Source organism: Xenopus laevis, chromosome 9_10S (genome assembly GCF_017654675.1).
Source record: "Xenopus laevis strain J_2021 chromosome 9_10S, Xenopus_laevis_v10.1, whole genome shotgun sequence".
NCBI lineage: Eukaryota > Metazoa > Chordata > Amphibia > Anura > Pipidae > Xenopus > Xenopus laevis.
The window spans coordinates 94528998-94551663 of NC_054388.1; the positions used below are offsets into that span (position 1 = coordinate 94528998).

General features: G+C 39.4%; 1 protein-coding gene across 3 annotated transcripts in view; it reads left to right on the forward strand.

Moving 5' to 3' along the window:
• The window catches only part of pdgfa.S (platelet derived growth factor subunit A S homeolog), a 38672-nt gene that overhangs the window by 9612 nt on the left and 6394 nt on the right, over positions 1 to 22666 (forward strand). For all 3 annotated transcript variants that reach the window (XM_018237304.2, XM_018237305.2, NM_001087835.1), the window contains 3 exon segments: positions 3352 to 3465; positions 7097 to 7284; positions 20154 to 20277. In XM_018237304.2, coding sequence (XP_018092793.1) covers positions 3352 to 3465; positions 7097 to 7284; positions 20154 to 20277 — 426 coding nt within the window.

The window sequence follows — 22666 nt, forward strand, 5'->3', positions numbered from 1 at the left end:
TTTTGTCAATTTTGTAAACCATTGTGGAACTATCCAAGGTGCCACCAGTGAGCTACAACTGGGAATCAGGAGCTTAATGAGTTCCATGGGCCTTAGAGAAGAGAACCCAATCTTAGACCCGAGCTTGGTCCCTCAATTGAAAACAGGGGTGTCCTATTCAGTGATGGGCTTTTGGGAGCTGCATTTCTCATCACAAGTAGGGCCATAAGTTTTATACTTGTTTTATAAAGTTCAGTGTTTCAGTTATCAAGAATATATGTAGGTGTGTGTCTTTAGGAGAGCAGCAAGTGTTAAAAGAGAGTTTGCTTTGGCTTAGCCGGCTGATTCACGTCTCGCAAAGAATTTAGGGAAGTAAGTGGTTGTTTTTCCCTTTCTTTAAATATCAAAGTGATACGAGAGCAGGAAGAGATTTGGGCTGAGTGTTATTTGTGGAGCATAATTACATTGGAGAGAGAGGCCTACCTAAATAGAACAGATTTGATTTAAAATACTGGCAAGTGTGTTGGGGATACGTGCCAGATAATTCTCAGTATAGTCTTCATATTTATTCTATTCTGTGCTTAGACACTGGGTGCCTCATACTACCTGTACTTTTTAGACCTTGCCTCTTTTGGGGATAATTTATTCATTTGGAAAGGTTGTCAGTGTTTCCCTGGATCCCAATGCGATTACTGATCTGCTTGTATGCACAGTGCCGACTGCTTGTTTGTGTGCTTTTTCTGTCTCCTTTAAGTAGCTTCGCTGTCTAGTCTAACCACATTACTATGTAGGGAGCTAATTCAGGTTTAGGCACTTTTCATGACAGGCCTTCAGTGTCCTCCACCTTTATTCAGGGTCTAGCATCTGTAAATCTTTCAGTTGTACTAAGGAAGAGGAGAAGATACACGGCCAATGTAAATAAGATGCTAGCTATTTGTTTATACACTCTGTAGGCTAAAGTATCTGGTCACCTGACTTGCCAACGTCTCATTTTCAAGCCAAGGTGATTAATACAACTTTGGTTTTGCATTAGCAGCCTATACCTTTCAAAAAAGTCTTTCCACTGGGTGTTGGAACATTGTTGCTCTCTTTCCATTCAGCAACAATAGCATTGGGGAGGGAGCTGATGTTTGGGAACAGGCCTGGATTTCAGTTGGTGTCCCAGTTCATCTCACAGGTGCTCAGGACCACTCAGGTTCTTCCACTCCCATCTCCGCATACCTATTCTTTATGGGCCTGACTTCATTTATGGGGAATCATTGTACTGAAAGCAGAAACTACCTTCTGTAGAACTATTCCGCCAAAGTAGAAAGCATAGAATGCTTAAATACGTTGTTCTATGCTGTAGCCCAGGAGTGCCCATACTTTGCTAACGTGAGGTCTACTTTTATTGATGTTGTCCCATTATGATCTTCATCCATAAAAGCATTGTTGGCATTATGTTCCATGGAAAATATTACTTAAATATTGATTTATCAGAAAATGTATATTGTTATATACCTTTTTGGCACCCCTGCTGTAACCTCAAGTTTTGCCTTCCGTGGAACCTAGCCTAAACCATAGAAAACAGCCCCAGACCATTGTTCCTCCACCATCATTCAGGCAAGTAGTGTTCTCCTGGAACATGCCAAACTTCAGAGTCTCGTCAGAGGACCCATTTCCACTTTTTCTGAGTCCTATGGGTGGTATCTTTCAAACCTCTACCTTTTCCCCTTTAGTTTACTTGTAATGGCCTAGTGTTGGAATGCCAGTCGCTAGTAGTAGGGTATTGATTTCTATAGCTTTGGTACATTTTGACGTTGATTAGCTCAACATGAATATAATGTGCATTTAAATCTGAGAGCTAGTGTGTTTCCAATCATGTTTTGTCTGTCTATTGCTATAAATCAATTTAAGGAGCCTTCCTATCAGCCTTCAGAAAATGTAATTGAGTTTTCTGGCTGGCGTTCAAATGCAAGTCAATATCTGAAGCATTCCGTGCAGGGTCGCCTTATTATTTAGTTTACTTGGCTCCCCTCCATTTTGCCATTTTGCTGGTAATGCTCGGGTTGCATTTTCAGATACATTATGGAACAAGCCAGAGCTAATTGTCATATATTTTATCCATTCTCTAAACATCGTCAGTACATCATGACATAAAAAATTCAAGTGAAACTCTTTGGTCCCTTGCCCACCGACGCATTCTAAATGAACAGTTGGCAATGTTCCCTCAGTTCGAAATGAGCTCAGTTCAGAAAATACCAAGGTATCTAGATTCAAGGATACAGAAACAATAGGTGACCAATAAAAGTGGTTATTCATGGCTCGAGTTCCAAAAATAAGAGATTGCAAATTCACTACCCATGCTAATGGGTGTTAAATCCTTCTCAGCCACAGGTTTTTTTACTTTCTTTTGTCCAACTTTGCTTTGAGGTTCAGCATTTGGTTTGGACCCCGTTTAGATTATAACAAAGTTACAGATATATAGAAAAATACATATTTATCAGTCATTTAAGCTAAAATTCGAATAATATCTGAGGTAGTAAATCTGTTTTCACCCCCTATCTTTTATGACATCCTCTCTTAAGCAATAACATCCTTACTCTGCATTAAATTTTATTTATTATGTGATAACAATGTTGATATAAAGGGAAATGCCTCATTGCTGTGATTATACACATTGACCGATAAGTTCTGTGACCATATAAAGGCTCAAGGCAAGGTCGTGGAACTCCCCATGATGGTTTCTACCATGGATTATCATTTTCAGTAGAGCTTGTAATATATAAAATAGGAAAGGGAGGCTGAACCTTGTTCTTTTTTCTGTATTTTACAGTTATGGGGGACAATTAAAAATGTACTGTGTTTATCCCAATAGGAACAGTGTAATGACTCTGAGTTTAAAGCTCCTCAGTAGTGCTTACACTTTGCTCATTCAGCCTTAGTCAAGGAGCTCTTCTCTGGCCTCAGATATTCTAATATAGGAATTATGTTATTTTTTTATTATAGCAATATTACATTACATAGATGTTTTACAATACCTTGTAATAACCTTATCTGTGCAGTGTTCTCTTTATGTTCTGTTGAATTGATCTTCACTGAAGGATAATGTCAAGTCAAGGATAAGGTGTAGACCTTGTGGCTCTACCTAAGGGCCTACATAACCCGTGGCTCTACCTTTACTATTGTTTTTATCACCCCCTCTGTTCCCTGTAACTAAGGACAGCACTGATGCTTTGATTTACCTTATTTAAAGGGTAACATGTGTTTTTCTTGGGAACACCTATATTTCCCCTACATTATACTGTGAATATCTATTGTTCAGGGTTTATATTCTTTATTGGATAATATCATCTTCCAGTCTTATGTATTGCCTTATTTCTTACTCCACAGGAGGAGGCGAGGATGCTTCTGCAGCCAACATAAGATCACAAAAACACGACTTCCATCATAATAGGCTGGTGCCAGAAAAGCGCTCCGTTCCCAGTCGCAGAAAAAGAAGTGTTGGTAAGCTAGAAAAAAAATACAATTATAAGTATCTTACTGTATGCAATTATAATTCGAATAAAGAACAGAAGGTCAGAATCGCAGGTTTAACTGCTAAAGTGCATTTTTAATCATCCACACGACATGTTTCGGGCACATCTGTCCTTTTTCCAGTGTGTGCCCAAAACATGTCGTGTGGATGATTAAAAATGCACTTTAGCAGTTAAACCTGCGATTCTGTCCTTCTGTTCCTTATTCGAATTATAATTGTTTATTGGGTGCCCTGACGGAGCACTATTGGGACAGTTTTAGGACTCGCTGCAACCTTCGTTGTGTATAAACTCTATTGCTGAATATCTTACTGTATGCTTTTGGGTAACTTTAATCAATTTATAACCTGCGATTATCCACTTTATGTATTTTAAAGGGGTAGTTCAATTTATATTTACTTTTAGACAGTGGTGTTCTGTTCTAAGTTTGTTTTGTGCTGTGTACAGTAGGTATCTTCTATGGTTTAATTTAATAGGTCCACCTTTAAAATACTACGTTTACTAATATACTGCGTTTTGAAAGTGAACTTACCGTCTAAGGTTATGGCACAAGGTGTGTATATTGGACTGGTGGGCTTTTTCTAACACAGGGAGGCTTGTACTGATGTGGCCAAATTATGCATGAGAAATAAACATTTGGAAGAAGGACATAATGCGGTTAAGGTGTTCATATGCAAACTGTCTCTTTGAAGAGAACAGGGAGGTGGGTGTACATAGAGGAGGACCCCCTTATGTAAATGGGCAGCTGCTTTGGATGTCTTTGGACAGTGCAGCTTTAAGATCGAGCTTTAACATTTAATATTTTTTTGCAATAGCTCCCAACCAGATTCCTAGGGCCACCAGTGTAGCCCTAACCTTAAAGGGCTCTCTGTATTATTAAGGATAATGGAAGAAAAATCTAATTTGAAGCAACTTTCTAATAAACATCAATTACACTTTTTCACTGATTTAAAGATGATTTGCTATTGCAGTTGAAAACAGCATTTCTTTATCCTGTTCTGCTGTCTGGGTCTGAAACAATGTAGTCAGTCTCTTCTGTTCGCCTCCGGTCTATTACTCAGCTCGCTTCAATTAAAGCTGTTTCAGGAGTCGTATTTGTGCAGGTATATTTGTGTCTTTCAAAATGCATATTCCTATAGGATCAACTATTATGAAATGGTCAATTTTCCATATTTGAATAATATGGAAGCGGAATGTAGAAGGCGCGTATCTGCTCGCTCCTGGGTTAGTAAATGTCCCGGAGCTTAAATATACAAATACATTATCAGGTTTAATGTTACGTAAGCAGATGCCCTTGGTGAATTAGTGTGTTCTCACCATAAGGTCATCCGAGTGCTTGGTTCCCAAAGGAAATGGACTTTATTGCTTACAAAGCCCTGTTTTGTGAAATGGGGGGTATTATGGATACATATTTAAAACAGTTCTGGCTGTGATTATGTTAATTTCTCTGTGCTGTTTTCTCAGCTGCATTTGTTAAAGGGATACTGTCATGGCAAAAAATTTTTTTTTCCAAAACACATCAGTTAATAGTGCTGCTCCAGCAGAATTCTGCACTGAAATCCATTTCTCAAAAGAGCAAACCAATTTTTTTATATTCAATTTTGAATTCTGACATGGGGCTAGACATTTTGTCAATTTCCCAGCTGCCCCTGGTCATGTGACTTGTGCCTGCACTTCAGGAGAGAAATGCTTTCTGGCAGGCTGCTGTTTTTCCTTCTCAATGTAACTGAATGTGTCTCAGTGAGACATGGGTTTTTACTATTGAGTGCCGTTCTTAGATCTACCAGGCAGCTTGTTATCTTGTGTTAGGGAGCTGTTATCTGGTTACCTTCCCATTGTTCTTTTGTTTGGCTGCTGGGGGGGAAAAGGGAGGGGGTGATATCACTCCAACTTGCAGTACAGCAGTAAAGAGTGATTGAAGTTTATCAGAGCACAAGTCACATGACTTGAGGCAGCTGGGAAATTGACAAAATGTCTAGCCCCATGTCAGATTTCAAAATTGAATATAAGTAAATCTGTTTGCTCTTTTGAGAAATGGATTTCAGTGCAGAATTCTGCTGGAGCAGCACTATTAACTGATTCATTTTGAAAAAAAAGTTTTTTCCCATGACAGTATCCCTTTAAGGGCAAGGGATACAGTTATGCAGTTTCCGATTTTTGTCAGGCCATTGGGATGTGGTGGTAGGCAGAGATTTTAGGAACTTCTATGTACTGGAATACATTTACCACACTTCTTGCTGGTCTTTAAGCTGGGACCCCCAACTAAATCAACTGTTATTGTTGGTAATAAAAATAAAGGCCACCATAGGAGATAAACGATATATCAGTGTTTATATTTAACTCTTTACTACTCTGTTTTCCCTAATATTGACATGGGAACAGACCCCTTTTGTTGCCTTTATTTACTGCTGAGTATTGTTCTGATCGTATGTGTCATGGATAATTCAAGATGCAAACCTGTTACACACCATGTGCACTCCAATTCACACTTATTGAGAGTATATATAGGAAGAAGAAGCGGGGACATATTGCATAGCTAGAATTCCAGGCAGGTGCAGGGATGACTCATGAACTCGAGTAGTATGTGGAACAGGTGGTGCAGGCAGGATTAGCAGACAGTGTGTATGGAAAATAGACATAGTGTTTTTTCTGTTGGCTTAATACATATTAATAGGATAAAAGCTTTATTGTCTTAGAGTATTTAAAGGGAAAATATGCATAATGAAATAAAATATAATACTAAGCACCTTCCTGAAATTCATTCTATACTTTAATTTGTTCCAACTACTGAAAAAGTGTAACAGAAGCCAGCTGACCTGGATGTACCCGGATTCGTGCTGCAATGGTTTAAAGGAGAACTTAAGTTTAACTAAAGAAGTAGCCAGAAATGTTGTAAAATATGTTTTGGGTTTGTGTACCAGCCCAAGACAACCACAGCCCTTTAGCAGTAAAGATCTGTGTCTCCAAAGATGCCCCAGTAGCTCCCCATCTTCTTTTCTGCTGATTCACTGCACAAGCTCTGTGCTGCTGTCACTTACTGAGCTTAGGGACCCACTCACAATATACAGTACACATAGAATATGAATGTCACTATATAAGGCTGATTAGTAATTAATACAGATAATTATTACACGTCGGCACAGAAACCAGCACTATTCGTATTAGAATCAGCCTTGTAGCATCAGCTTATATTATAGATAAAACCTAATTTTCTGCTTAATAATTTGCGACGACCCCTAAGCTTAGCTTCTCCAGCCCACTGAGCAGACACTTTCAAAGATGGTGACCCCCTGTGACAAGTTTGAAGTCCTGGATCATTGCTGCTATTGACAAGCTGAAACTTTAGGCTGGTGCAATTAGCTCAGTATATAAAAAATGGCGTTTTGAGCCATATTCATTTTTTAGGGTTTAGTTCTCCTTTAAGATTCAGACCGAAAGGACAGAAAGAGATGAACATAGTTTGCATTTGCAAATAACGTTAAAACCTATGAAAATGCTCAATGTATAGTGGAAGTTGCTTTACCAATTGCAGTACTTTCAATTGCATTGCTTTACTGTCAGGTAGACAATACTAATGATCTTTTTCCCCATTTCTTTGACAGAAGAAGCAGTCCCTGCTATCTGTAAAACAAGAACTGTTATATACGAGATACCTCGTAGCCAAATTGATCCAACATCTGCCAATTTTCTGATCTGGCCTCCATGCGTGGAGGTGAAACGATGCACGGGATGCTGCAACACCAGCAGTGTCAAGTGCCAGCCATCAAGGATACACCACAGGAGTGTCAAGGTAAAGAATGCATGCACACTGCTTTCCTTCATAATATGGACTCAACTGACATGATCAGAGAGACTACTTCAATAGAGGAAGCAGTATGGACGCTCCATAAACAGTTATGTGCTGTACGTCTGCTATAAAAGTCCAGCTATCACAGTCTATCACAGGCTCAAAACAAATGTTGTATGGTATGTAAACCTGAATTATTTTTTACAAAGTTGTAATTTTAAGCAACTTTAGAATATACATTCTGCTCTGTTAGCTGTGGGAATGTGGAAGGAGGATGGTCTGGGGTCACTGATAGACCATGTGATACCAGGAAAACGCCTGCAGGACCTAGTTGTCAGTGGATCCACCTTCTTACCCAACTTTTTGCCTTGTGTGCTTGTACCATGGCCATTATTACTATTACTAGATAATAGTATGTAAAGAGAAGTGATGAAGAGGATAGTGGACCCTATGGTATTTGGTGGGCCCCTGGTGCCCCAGTCTGACACTGGCTACAATTCATGCTTGTCCTTTTTGGGTGCCTCGAGCAAAAAAATCCAATGGCGCACACAGGACTTAAGCAACACCTTAAGGGGCAAATTCACTAAGCGCCGAAGCGCCTAACGCTAGCGTCAATTCGTTGCTTCGCAAATTCACGAATTTGCACAACGGACGTAACTACGCAAATTCACTAACGCGCGCATTGTTCTGAACGCTACCTTTTACGCTAGACTTCCTTCGCCACCTCAGACCAGGCGAAGCGCAATAGAGTAGATAGGAATTTCTTCAAAAAAAGTTAAAATTTTTTCTAAGTCCCAAAAAACGCTGGCGTTTTTTCTATATTATTGGTGATAGGCTGAAAAAGATCGAAATTTTTTTTGGGGCTCCCCTCCTTCCCCCCTACATTTCCTAACTCATGGCAACTTAACTATACAGTAGGCATATGTGTAGGGCAAAATAAAAATTTTATTTGATGTTTTGAAGGTTTCCCAGGCATTTGTAGTGCTGCTACATATTCCTCCATTGAAATTTGAATTTGGCGCCGTATGCTAATTAACCATCGCTAGCGTATCTTCGCTTAGCGAATCAACGCTCGCGCAACTTCGCAACCTTACGCTACCCCTGAGCGCAACTTCAGATTTTAGTGAATTTGCGGAGCACTGGCGAAACTACGCCTGGCGAAGTGTGGCGAAGTGCGGCGAAGTTATGCTTGGCGCAACTACAAATCTTAGTGAATTTGCCCCTAAGTGTTTATTGCGGAGTGCGGTGCAACATTTTGGGGCGGGCCCCTTTGCCAAGCAGGGTTCCGCCCCAAAAAACATTGCACCGTACTCCGCAATAAACACTTAAGGTGTTGCTTTAGTCCTGTGTGCCATTGGATTTTTTTGCTCGAGGTACCATTGGGAGGTGGCCGGACCTCTACCTGTGTGCACCAGGCATCCCTGTATAGCCTTGTGGGCAGGGTGTGTGAGGACCAAAACCATTTGTATCAAAGCCTATGATTAAGTGTTTATGACACGAAACGTGTAAGGCTGTGCACGCAATAAACTCTTTTCACTTTGAACTAATTGCCTGGTGGAAGTTTGCCTTCTTTGAGTACCTGCTCCAAAGACTTTTTTCGGATTGTTCTCTCCCTGTGCTGAGGGCACAGGGCTGTGCACCTGGGCCTCTTCCCTCTTGTGGTGAGTAATCCCTTTTTCTACCTGGAGACCCTAACTTCAGACTTATGGTTTACATTTGTTTCTAGTGTCCTTTTTCGGTGTACATCCACTTTAAAAGTTGAAGTCGGATAAAGGTCGACCACACACAGTGCCGGCAGAGCAAGCAGTAGGGCAGTGTGTTCACCTCTCAGTAACTAGATGATGCTCATTATGCAGAACAAGCCTTGACCAGGTTTTTCTAAAGAAAGAAAACTAGTTTTGCTTACTTAAAGGGATCCTGTCATCGGAAAACATGTTTTTTTCAAAATGCATCAGTTAATGGTGCTATTCCAGCAGACTTCTGCACTGAAATCCATTTCTCAAAAGAGCAAACAGATTTTTTTATATTCAATTTTGAAATCTGACATGGGGCTAGACATTTTGTCAATTTCCCAGCTGCCCCAGGTCATGTGACTTGTGCCTGCACTTTAGGAGAGAAATGCTTTGTGGCAGGCTGCTGTTTTTCCTTCTCAATGTAACTGAATGTGTCTCAGTGAGACATGGGTTTTTACTATTGAGTGTTGTTCTTAGATCTGCCAGGCAGTTGTTATCTTGTGTTACCTTCTGGTTACCTTCCCATTGTTCTTTTGTTTGGCTGCTGGGGGGGAAAGGGAGGGGGATGATATCACTCCAACTTGCAGTACAGCAGTAAAGAGTGATTGAAGTTTTTCAGAGCACAAGTCACATGACCAGGGGCAGCTGGGAAATTGACAATATGTCTCGCCCCATGTCAGATTTCAAAATTGAATATAAAAAAATCTGTTTGCTCTTTTGAGAAATGGATTTCAGTGAAGAATTCTGCTGGAGCAGCACTATTAACTGATTCACTTTGACAGTATCCCTTTAAGGATACTTTCCCTTTTAAGGCGATTTGCTGCTCTGTACTGTATCAGCTGGCACTAAGAAAAGGGGCTTTTGGTCTCATAACGTACTAAAGTGATAATTCCTCTGTTTGAACAGATTTCAGACCCACGCTTTACTCCATTTACTGATTTTTTTTTTTTGTATTTGCCTCTCTGGGTTGCAAAAATATTTGAAGGCTTGGAACAAGCAAGCGTTTAAGTCAAGTAGAAGGGCAGGAGGTTAAAGTGGATGGAAGGAGAAGGCTCGTAATTGTTGAACTTTCATGCTAACCACATCAGCTCTCTGTGGAACAATGGGCACAGTGTGTGCTGCGGCCCAGAGCGGTGCCCTTTTGTAGGCCTTTGATGCAGACGACTGTTTGAAAGGCAGCATTTTCTAACTCTGACTTTGGGACTTGGATGTCTTAGTGTGTCGTCAGTTAGCAAATTGTAAGGGTCACGCAGGATGTGGTTAAAAAGTGCTATATATTGGTGGCCGTCATGGAGTATTCTTGGACTGTTTTTTAGCTTGCACGATGTCTAGCTTTTATCAAGGCCTCTATTTTCATTTTAAAATAGCAGCAGTTATTTTTTAAGAGACCAAGGTACTGAGCTCATAGCGCAGGCAGCAGCAGCGAGGAAATGGTATTTCTATCTGGAGATCAATAAAAGATAATGCTAGCAAGCCAGACTAAGATGTCTAACTAAATATTATGCCCTGGGCTGACAAAGAGGACTTTATTTATTTCAAAGGCCTAATTACCACCATAGCTACTTAAAGGGAAAGTAAAGCTTAATAACAAATTGCCCTCACATAGCTCTATTAAACAGCATAGAGCAGAATTGAAAAAAAAAAAAGCTTGATAGACGTCCTCCATTAAAGGCAGAGACACACGTGGAGATTCGGGGAGATTAGTCGACCTGTGACAAATTGCCTCTTCTTTGGGCGACTAATCTCCCAGAACTTCCTTACTGTTCAATCGCCGACGGGATGGCACTCAGACAGCTTAGTTTTCCGAAGTCGCCTGAAGTTCCCTTGTGAAGCAACTCCTAAAATGAAATGCTCCGTGTGCCATCCCACCGGTGATTTAGATTCTAGCCGGCGGAAAGGCAGTTCATGGAGATTATAGTCGTCCGAAGAAGAGGTGATTTGTCACCAGTCGACTAATCTCCCCGAATCTCCACGTGTGTCTCTGCTCTTAAAGTGAAATACAGTTCTGACTCTTGTTCTGCTTGTTCCGACTCTTGTCAACTGATTGACAGACCTGTGAGGAAGCATGCAAGGCATTGTGGGAATCGGAGTCAGAACCAGCAGTGGAGAAAGGTACAAAAATACCTTTCAAGTGTAGCCAATAACAAGAGAGTGATGATCACAAGTACAGAGAACAGTCCCAATAATTAGAGGTTCTTGTTGGGGAAACCTAAATAAATTCTTTGGAATTGCTGCATGTACAAAGAAAAAAGTACATTAATGGTGCAGTATTCCTTGGATTAATTATGCCTTTCAGGGTACAGCTTGCTTAATGAGGAGCTCTTGCTGACATGGGCATTACCATTGTAATTTCCGGGGAGGTATAATTCTTAGCAACTTTTAGGGTATCTTCCTTGGTTCATTGTAGCTCATCTATGGATTAAGCATAGGCGGATTAAGCATTTGTGGAAGAGGTTTTAGATGAAACATTTGATTTTTCTTGCACTGAATCGCAATCTACCAGGTGTGCATTTGCTCAAATAAATCGTGACTCCCAATGTCGGAGTTGGATTGTACTTTTGGTGCTCTTGAGTTCTTGTCCAGTTTTAGGAAATGTGTTGTACTAACCCTGCTACTAACCCAGGCCAAAATGAACTGTCTATTCACAGTGCAAGGGTATAATATAGTAAATTTGTCCGTCCTTTGTATTTTCTTGCATGTCTTAAATACCACCATAAAATGACAAGCCATGATTCACCCAAAGTCTGATTAAGTAACTCATTTGCTTATCCCATTGCCAACCTAAACGGAACTGCACACCAACATTTGGTTCACATTTTTATTTATATTTTTGACACAAGTCTATAGTGAGATAAAAAACAACCAAAGCAAATTCAATGGTAGACCATCAATTTTTAAAAGATGGCTGTAGCACCTCCAATGCATAGCAGTCATATGTGCCCATCCAGCATTATAACTGCCCTGTGGGTTACCTGACTGCTAGCTACTCATCTTAATGTGTTGCAAGGCACTTTTCAATCATTAATATAACTATCACTGGTGTCTGTTATCCAAATGTATCGACCAGTGAAATAAGATTGATAGGTAGGATGAGAAGCTTTTGAAAGGCTATTCGTGCCAGTAAATCGTCACACCAGAGTTTAGTAGCTGTACTTTTCATTTTTACTCTAGAACAGCAGGATTTGGACTGTTCAAGTTCATGCTTTCCACCATTTATTCAGTGCCCCCACTAGATCATAACAAGATTGTAGATATATGAAAACACTGCTGTGTAGGCCATTCAGCCCTGGTTGCAGAATTAGCTTGGATAGCTCATACGTGTTTACTCCTAATTTCACCCCAACTGACCTTTAATCTGGAGTTTCCACGGGTATCTAGAACAAATAGACACTCTCTATAAACCTCATCGCTTTCACACTGGGTCACTAGGCACAGATTATTGCTGTTCTAGAAGGTCAGACTGGTCTAAATAAGCAGATAGTGCAGGGGAACACTGGCTAGTATAGGTCTGGCACAGATTTTAACTCAATGAAAGATGAGATGTTGGTGTACTGGGTCCCTGCAAGTAAATGCCAGTGTGTGTCTGCAGATATGAGCCTTCCTACCTGCACTTGTTTACCAAGGTGGCAAAATCTGTAACTGTGATTTTGTTTTTGTGTATGTTACAGTCTTCATGATACTGTTGAAGTGAGTGAATGAGTATTGTGTGCATTACTCTTCTTCTCTGCATAGTTGGGCAAATGAAAGTATGCATTTAGGATGTGGTCCTTCATGGGATTTTGATGGTTCACAGTCTTCCCGAGGGACCCACATATATATATATATATATATCCAAACAAAATGGAGTGGAGTATGCACCAGTCTGTTACTTTAGTCCAATTAAGGACACAATTTATAGTTATCAAAAAAAGTCCAGACAACTTATCTTTGTGAAGAAAACGAAAATTCTTTATCCAGCATACATATGCATGAATATGCAACGTTTCGAAGCTCCCGCTTCTTTATCAAGCAATCTAAGTTTACAATGATTTCACATCCTTATAAGCTGTAACCTGTTATAAGGATGTGAAATCATTGTAAACTTAGATTGCTTGATAAAGAAGCGGGAGCTTCGAAACGTTGCATATTCATGCATATGTATGCTGGATAAAGAATTTTCGTTTTCTTCACAAAGATAAGTTGTCTGGACTTTTTTTGATAACTATATATATATATATATATATATATATATATATATATATATATATATATATTTGTGTATATATTTAAATGTTGATGTATTTTTGTCCATGAACCTGTACTGTATTGGGTTAAAGGACCATTAACACAGATAATGGAAAATTATTTTTATTCAGTACTTGTAATCATTTTTTTTTAATTTGATGTGTAAGTGCTGGTTTCTGTTGCAGTTAGTGTTATATATCTCCTGTTTAAACAAAGCCTCACCCGGTCTATTGTGTTCAGGAAAACTTTAGGTATTACATATTCATGAACTGCCATGATATACCTCTTATCATGCTTTCTAGAGATGGTACAGAATTTCAAATGTGCAAAGTAAAGCAGGCCATACTTGCAGAGATCTCTCCCCGATATGGCCACCTTGAGGTGGATCACAGTGGCGAGAATTCAGGTGGTTGGACCAAGGACCACATCAACAAAGCGATGCGGTCCAACTGGATTTTTAAACCTGCCCGATCACCACATGGCTGATTTTCAGCAAGCATGCAGAATGTTCCTTGGGGGTACAAAATAAGGGCTGGGATTGGCTATATCTTAGAGCCTATGTGGACTAGCAGCCTACAGTAGGTTTTATTTGGCAGTACACCTGGTTTCTATGCAACCAAAACTTGCCTCTAAGCTAGAAATTCAAAAATAAGCACCTGCTTTGAGGCCACTGGGAGCAACATCCAAGAGATTAGTGAGCAACATGTTGCCCTTGAGCCACTAGTTGAGGATGACTTGTTTAGAGGAACCTAGTAGGCAGCTTTATTGGCCTGCGTATAGCCAGGTTTAAGTAAAAAATACAGAGTGAAAATTATAAATGACCCATTCTGTGTTTAAGTGGAAATTTTAATAAGCCTCCTTATGTACATAGTGGATGGACACACAAACTATGCTTATTTTTGAAACCCCAACCTGCAACAGTCCTGAATGTTCTGAAAGCAACAGACAATATAATCTTGGAGTAATTACTTGGGTAGATTTTCATTATCATCAACAAGTGATCCTTACCTGAAGGAGAGGACGATTCTCACAAAACAGAATTTTAATTGGCCTTTAAGTGCAACCTCTCATTAACATTTCCATCTAAGCAGCTACCTCACCTGAATCTGTGTCAACAAACACTCATGTTTATGGATAAGCTGGATCTTTAGCTTTGTAGTTGCAAAAGAGTCCCTTTTGCCATTGGTTGGATAACTGCAGGGCAAACTGAATTGGGAGCTGTTAAAGCTAAAAATATATTTTTTTTGGATGCATTTTCAGCATTACCGAATATTTCAAATAAAGCTATCTAGAAAGTACTGTTGAGTCATCTGTTAACAGTTGAACAATGTACTCATGCCTTTAGTGATTATTTACTGAACCCAATGCAATTGGTCTGATCAGGTCTTATTACTCGGCTCTTCATGCACCTTTCCTGCTAAAGGAAGAAAAAGTAAATAAACTTCGGGAGGCTGCTGCACAAAGAACCTCACCAGATCTCCTGTGTTGACATTGTTGTGGCCAACCTTGCGACCCTTTCTTATGACTGCATTGACAGACAGCAGGATAGTGTTGCACAATAGAGATTTATCTGTTGGTAATTGGTAGGGGTGAAAGGGCAGGGAGGAAGAGCGCAGGGTTAGCTGCTGGTTTTATAAACTGCAAGTCAAGCGACCTATATCTTTAATGTGCTGTAAGGCAGGGATGCCTAACTATGGGCTTCCATAAATTCAGTGGCTCTTAAATTGGATTTTGTTTTACAAATTCAGACTGAATTGTGTCTTGGAATTCTTTTCTGTAAAGCAGGAGATTTTTAGATTTACTTGGTTAAGGATCCACTTTAAGGTCCACAATATGACCAGGGTCTCCATAAATTAGGTTACAGACCTTTGCAAACAATGCTTTATCGGCCATTCAGCCATACTTCAATTAATAAACAGAACATCAAATATGTGTTCACCCAAAATCTTGCTATAATAACCCTCAAGAAGGGCTTCTAGGAGTATCTAGTGTTGAAGGTAAGTATTATCCCCGTATATATCCATAATTGTTCTTAAATCTGGGTCTCATGAACCAAGGCCCTGAACCGCCCAAGGGCAGCCAGGCCAAGAGTTTAAGAAACAGTGCTTTATAGAATGTAGAATGTTTCTTCCTCCCCCCCCCCTCGTACTGTGAGAAGGGGAAAACCCATGACTTCAAATAGTTTGGCAATATATTTTACATGAAGTCAAAATTACTTATTATCTAATCAAAGTACCACTTATTAGAAATTTCCATGAAAATGAGAAGAAAAACAAAGTCCCTTTTATGGTGATCGGCTTAAACTTGGCCAAGATGGGAAGAAGTGTATAATTACCATAAACTATTTTGAGGAATAGCAGTCCCTGGAACATCGCATACATGATAATGACCATATATCAAAAGTATAAATTCCGCTGGATGCAATTTAACTAATAAACGAGAGATGTTGGAATTGCAGACCCAATACATGTTGCCACGACAGCTCACTTTCAAAGAGTTCGTACCAGGCACTAATTATTATTATTATTAATTGAACGGATGTAGTGATTTATGTATGCTGGATTTTTTTTTTGCCTAAAATTCTTAATATCTTGCTCTTTTCTCCATTTACAATATAAGTCGATCACATAATAAGTTCATTTTTCTGCTTGAGACTTAAAGGCTGGGCTTAGCCAGATAATTACGGATCCACTGAAGCGTCAGCCTTTTTACCTCTAGTTAGAAGTCTTAATCGTCGTTTCATCTTCTAGCATTTTACAGATTAGCTGGTCTTTCATGCTGGATGAGTCAAATTTATCCAGCGTGTTGAAAAACATTAACAGAGGGAATTCATGATAAAAGAAACTAAAACATATTACTTCGACCCAAAGCTGACCCTTTTTTTGCAAGCGCTTTCTTGCTTGTCACGGACGCCTTTGACTTCCTCAGTGGAAATCTGACAGCCTTGGAAATTGGGTTTTTTTTTTCTGCCACTGTCTCACTATAGGACTTTTGTTTGCACGACTAATAAACTAGGCTCTGTGTCCTGTTGACAGAAAGGGCTGTGACTGAGAGCTAAGCTTCACATATATTCCTTCACCATCGTGTGAATTAGTAAAAAGTGAAACCAAGGTTTGGATATTAGATTTTGGGGATTACCTATAACTTGGCTATAGAGGATAACTCAAAAATAGATCAGGTCAGTTATTTCATCTGCTTACTGCTATCATTTTATTGGTTTGTTATTCTGTTAAATATGACATTGAAACAAGGATGTCAAAGTAAAATGCTTTAGGAATATGGTATTCTTCCTTAATCTGGTGTGCCTCTGTTACAGTAGTTTCACATTGTCTGCATTGTGCAGCTCTGGTTTACATCAAAGACCCAGACGCTGCTATTGACAGTGTTTTCAGTTCGTACCTCCCATTGATGCCCTCACTGAAATCTATTTTACGTTTGCTTCTGCATGAAGCCTTAAGGTGGCCATATGGTTTTCAGTACAGACACTTAGGGGGGAATTCACAAAAGTGTCGGTAAAAAAAGTAACCCAGAAGTGGCGGTCGACAAATTTGTAAAATGTCGTACGTACGGCAAATTCACAAAGGCAAATGTTACCATCTCTGAATGTCTCGTAAGTCTGACAATTTTCTAAAATGTCGTATATCTTTTCATCGTACAAACGACATTTACCAAGACTTTTTAAACGACAATTTGTCTGACATTTTCATTTTGGAGAGCCTAAAGTGTCTGAAAAATTGTCGGTAAAAAAAATGAGTTTACAAGTAATTCATAAAAATGTCGGGAAAAGTGGCGCCGAAAAAACCACGCCCACTTTTAACGACACTAATTCAAAAGTGTCGCACATGTCGGAAAACTGGCGGAGAAATGCTTTCTACGACATTTTAAAGACATTTTTCCGTTCCCGACACTTTTGTGAATTCCCCCCATAGAGCTGAATCGTCAGATATACAGGTGGAAACAATAGAATTCTACTTGGATCTAACACTTTAGCAGTAAACCCTGGGTGATGTACAAAACAATGTTACGTACGATATCTGTACGTCTCTAGCAGGCCCGGACTGGCAATCTGTGGGTTCTGGCAAATGCCAGAGGGGCTGCTATAAGGTCCCATAGAAAGTCAGTATTTAGTGGGCTGGCGGGGGCTGTTTGGGCCTCTTTGTACCTGAGCAAAAATAATATAAATGCAAGTTATACACTAAATGGCAGTGTGTTGGGAGTTTCCTTAAATGAGAAGGATCTCGGGGTCTTTGTAGATAACAAGTTGTCTAATTCTGGGCAGTGTCATTCTGTGGCTACTAAAGCAAATAAAGTTCTGTCTTGCATAAAAAGGGCATTAACTCAAGGGATGAAAACATAATTCTGCCTCTTTATGGGTCCCTGGTGAGGCCTCATCTGGAGTATGCAGTGCAGTTTTGGACTCCAGTCCTTAAGAGGGATATAAATGAGCTGGAGAGCGTGCAGAGACTAAGTGCAACTAAATTGGTTAGAGGGACGGAAGACTTAAATTATGAGGGTAGACTGTCAAGGTTGGGGTTGTTTTCTCTGGAAAAAAGGCTCTTGCGAGGGGACATGATTACACTTTACAAGTACATTAGAGGACATTATAGACAAATAGCAGGGGACCTTTTTACCCATAAAGTGGATCACCGTACCAGAGGCCTCCCCTTTAGACTAGAAGAAAAGAACTTTCATTTGAAGCAACGTAGGGGGTTCTTCACAGTCAGGACAGTGAGGTTGTGGAATACACTGCCGGGTGATGTTGTGATGCTGATTCAGTTAATGACTATAAGAATGGCTTGGACGATTTCTTGGACAGACATAATATCAAAGGCTATTGTGATACTAAACTCTATACTTAGTATAGATATGGGCATATAGAATTTATGTGAAGGTATGGAGAGGTGTGTGTATGGATGCTGGGTTTTCATTTGGAGGGGTTGAACTGGACTTTGTCTTTTGTCAACCCGATGTAACTATGTATAGTAGGGAGACATGGTACCTAAAGTAGCGGTGGGATAATAATGTCTGGGAAGGGATTGTGGCTGATAGCAGGTATAAAAAATAAATACATTTCACTTTCTGTCACAGTGTTTTTAAAGGACTTCTGTAGAAATAATATATTGGGAGCATTCCCTGAACATATATTTGCTGAATTCTAGATGCAGCTCAGTTTAATAGAAGTGTTAATATTCCTTAAATGCAACCTGTTCTTTCCAGCTGCTGTGAGCCACTCCCAACATCCTTGAGTAGATCTTCTGAAGGGATGCGTCTGTGATATCCTTAGACTTTAAGCTGTACTAGGGCAGGGACTGACGTAAATAATGGGCAATCTCTGTAAATCACTGTGCAATGTGTTGGCACAATAAAAATGAAGGATAATATAATGTAATAACCTCAGGGAACTCAGCAAGTAGGCATTAAAAGGGACAGTTTTGTTGCCAGACAACTGTTTCTTTTATTATAGTAGGATTCTGTTTTTGGAGTGACATTTTGTTTTTCTTTGAAAATTATCCAGGGAAAATTATAGTACAATAACTTCTTTTCAATATGGTTTGTATCAGCGATGCTTTATTATCATTTATACCTGCAGGAACATAACCCTGATGTAATATCCTCTTTATTAAGCAATATAAAGGTGCATCACTTTCTATCTCGAGAAGGTTGGTTGTTAAGATGGCCATACATGTACCAATGATATTTATTTGGACTATTGGTATGTGTATGGTGGCCAACCTGTCTGATATCAGTCTACTATGGATTCTGGGAGGTTCAGGAATTGGACAGGTTTGAAAGTTACACCTGTTGATGCAACATGTTGGCTGGTTCATGGGGCATCAGCAGCTGCTGCTCTACTTTACTTCTTGCAACTGTGATTCTTTATGCTCTTTACACAAACAACCTGAACAATAGAAAGAAGGCATTTTGGATCCCTCATACTCACCCCATCCATTTGACACATGGGCCAACTGGACAAATCACTGTCATTTTTCCTAAGATGTTAGCGGTTAATAACTTTGAGGCTTCACCTTCTGGCCAGAAATCGAGTCAGTGTAAAGTAAAACGGTCACTGGTCTTCCTTGGAGCAGGAATAGTAGTAGATTGATGCACCTACGTAAATTGCCCATGTGATACTAGGTTAAAGAGATCTAATTTTCTAAACAATGTCTTGTGTTGTAAATGTAATTTGGAGAGCAACATCAGCATTTACTTTAATTCTACTAACAGTGCATTATCCTGTCTGAATGGAGATGTGTATTTCATGGTCTACTTTGTTCTTGTCAAAACACCAGCAGCAGGGTCATATTTGAGATTGTTTTTTTTCTTTAACAAGCTTTATAATTGAGCATGACCCACAGATGCCTCATCTGAAAAACTCACTGTTTATAGTGTTTACATTTCTGGTGCATTAAAGGAACACATTATCCTTCATTTCTGGTGCATTAAAGGAACACATTATCCTTCAATTTGCCTGTAGAATAATGCACAGCACAGGGAAATACATGTTTTAACATGCTGTTGAGGCCTTTGCCCTTTATGAAAGATACCATTATGTAATAGCAGTCTCTTTAAGTGACATTTCAGGTTCCCTTCTGGGTTCTTGCAAGACTAAAGCTACATGCTCAATCAGTGACTTTTTTTTATAGAAGATAAGGGGACAAGAATCACAAGTTCAGTTCTTAATATGTTCATTAGACAAATACAAATTAAAAATACAAAATGAAGGTATAGAGGCCCACTGGCTGGAAAACTGGTGGAGAAAATACTGTGCCGTGTGTATGGGCAATAGCAAAGTTATGACATTAATACTAGTTAATCTTTTAGAAAACAAAAGTAAGATACCTGGTTACATTAAGTATGAGAATATATGTCTCTATCTAAATATATGCATTCTTTTTTTTTTTTTTTTAACCATAGGTGGCAAAAGTAGAATATGTAAGAAAGAAACCCAAATTAAAAGAAGTTCTTGTGCGGTTAGAGGAACATCTGGAATGCACGTGTACAGCAAATTCTAATTCAGATTATCGAGAAGAAGAAACTGGTAAGTTCTATTAGTAGTGGATTTTTCTATTACCAGGTAGATTTGGCATCAGAAGATGAGATGGGAAGGTGATCTTGGAAGAGCTTGGGTGGAGTTTAGAAGTTCTCTCTGGGCAGTTCTAAAATCCATTGTGACAAAATGTGGGGAAATTACCCACAATCTTTGGAAGCAGAGTTTCAATGGAGATGAGATTTTAGAAAGTGTGTCCAAACATAGGGCAAAAAGTATCACTCTGCACTTCCCATTACAAACATGCACATATTTCTGCCATGTTTTTTTCTTGCTATTCCCATTTCACGCTTCTCCTCCTTCTATTGTCTTTATATTTTAAAAATAAAATATGACTGGGGCTGGGAAAGTGGTTCTCAGGCACAAATGTTGCCTCCAAAGCCTCCCCCATCTATCATCCCCAGATATCTTGGACTGAAAAGAATATAACGAAATAAGCAAATTGATTTGTCCAAAGGAGGCAGTTTATGAATCAGTGGGCATTTTGAATGAGTGGCAAAACGTGGTAGGAATTGAAGCATTTGAAGTTTGTTAGGGAGAGGACTTAAAATGGTTAGTTGTATTGGTTAGATTAGATAACGGCACAGAAATGAGTGAGAACCTTTAAGTGCTAAGTTATAAAACATACGTTTCTTTTTATTACTGTTGTCAGTGCATGCGAGAGATATCCTTGTGTGTGCTTGCCTCACTAATTGTTGAAGATGTTTATTCATGAATGAAATTACCATTTCTGCCAAATCTACATTCTTCGGCTAATTTGCACATATCTATATGGTAGAGAAGTTGTGCATGGCTTTGTTATGGTTGGTAGGCGGTACAGAGTTTAATATTCCCTTATGAGAGTATTATTTATAGGTATCTCTGTAATTATCAATTACTATCATTTAATATTTGCATATTGACATGTATACATGAGTAATAGTTTCCATATCCCATCCATACTTAATGTATGGCTTTCTTCCTAGTTCTTATTTTAATAATCTATATTTACCCTACTAATCAGATTGTAACTAAAGTAGAGGCTTTCATAAATATTTCAGTTCAGAGCATTGTCATCCAACTTTTAGACTGTTCAGAACCATAGGTTTTGTCGGAACAGCCTTTCTAATGCTGGAATAGGAGTAAGGCTTGTTGGCTGCTGATAGGCCAAAGTATTTTGCTGCTTCAACTTAAATGAGTTAGTCTCTAATTTTCTATGAGACATGTATGCTCAAATGAGGAGATGTTGAAGTCTCGCCACTGAGAAACCCTGTGCAAGAGTAACTTTGCTTCCTTAAAGGGCACCTGTTGCCAAATTATATTATTGCCAACCAAAGGTGTGGGCTAATAGAGCCCGGTTGGGGGTAACGGTAGTGATTTTTTTTTTTTAAATGCCCACCATCAGCTCTACACCACCCACACTGTGAGGGAGCTCCCAGTTCAAACAGCAATGTTGGGGCAGACGGGTGCACATAATTAGCGAATGTGCATGACGTCGGTGTGTGTAATCTGACGTCTGACTGATGTATTCAGTCCCGGTGCGAGTGTCCTAGCATTGGCTGGGCAATTTAAAGTGATACTGTCATGGCAAAAATTTTTTTTTCAAAATGAATCAGTTTATAGTGCTGCTCCAGCAGAATCCTGCACTGAAATCCATTTCTCAAAAGAACAAACAGATTTTTTATATTCAATTTTGAAATCTGACATGGGGCTAGACATATTGTCAATTTCCCAGCTGCCCCAAGTCATGTGACTTGTGCTCTGATAAACTTCAATCACTCTTTACTGCTGTACTGCAAGTTGGAGTGATATCACCCCCCTCCCTTTTTCCCCCAGCAGCCAAACAAAAGAACAATGGGAAGGTAACCAGATAACAGCTCCCTAACACAAGATAACAGCTGCCTGGTAGATCTAAGAACAACACTCAATAGTAAAAACCCATGTCTCACTGAGGCACTTCAGTTACATTGAGAAGGAAAAACAGCAGCCTGCCAGAAAGCATTTCTCTCCTAAAGTGCAGGCACAAGTCACATGACCAGGGGCAGCTGGGAAATTGACAACATGTCTAGCCCCATGTCAGATTTCAAAATTGAATATAGAAAAATCTGTTTGCTCTTTATAGAAATGGATTTCAGTGCAGAACTCTGCTGGAGCAGCACTATTTGAAAATTTTTTTTTTTCCATGACAGTATCCCTTTAATAAAAAACCTTACTGTTACCCCCAACCAGAGCATGAGATTTATAACCCCTCACCTTTGGTTGGGTATAATATATTTTGGCAACAGGTGCCCTTTAAGAATATGCCTTCATTAAAAGTAAATATATTTAATATTGGGATCATTTATTTATATACAGAACAGATCTAATTGGGACTCTCTTGGACCTTGTTATGCAACTATAG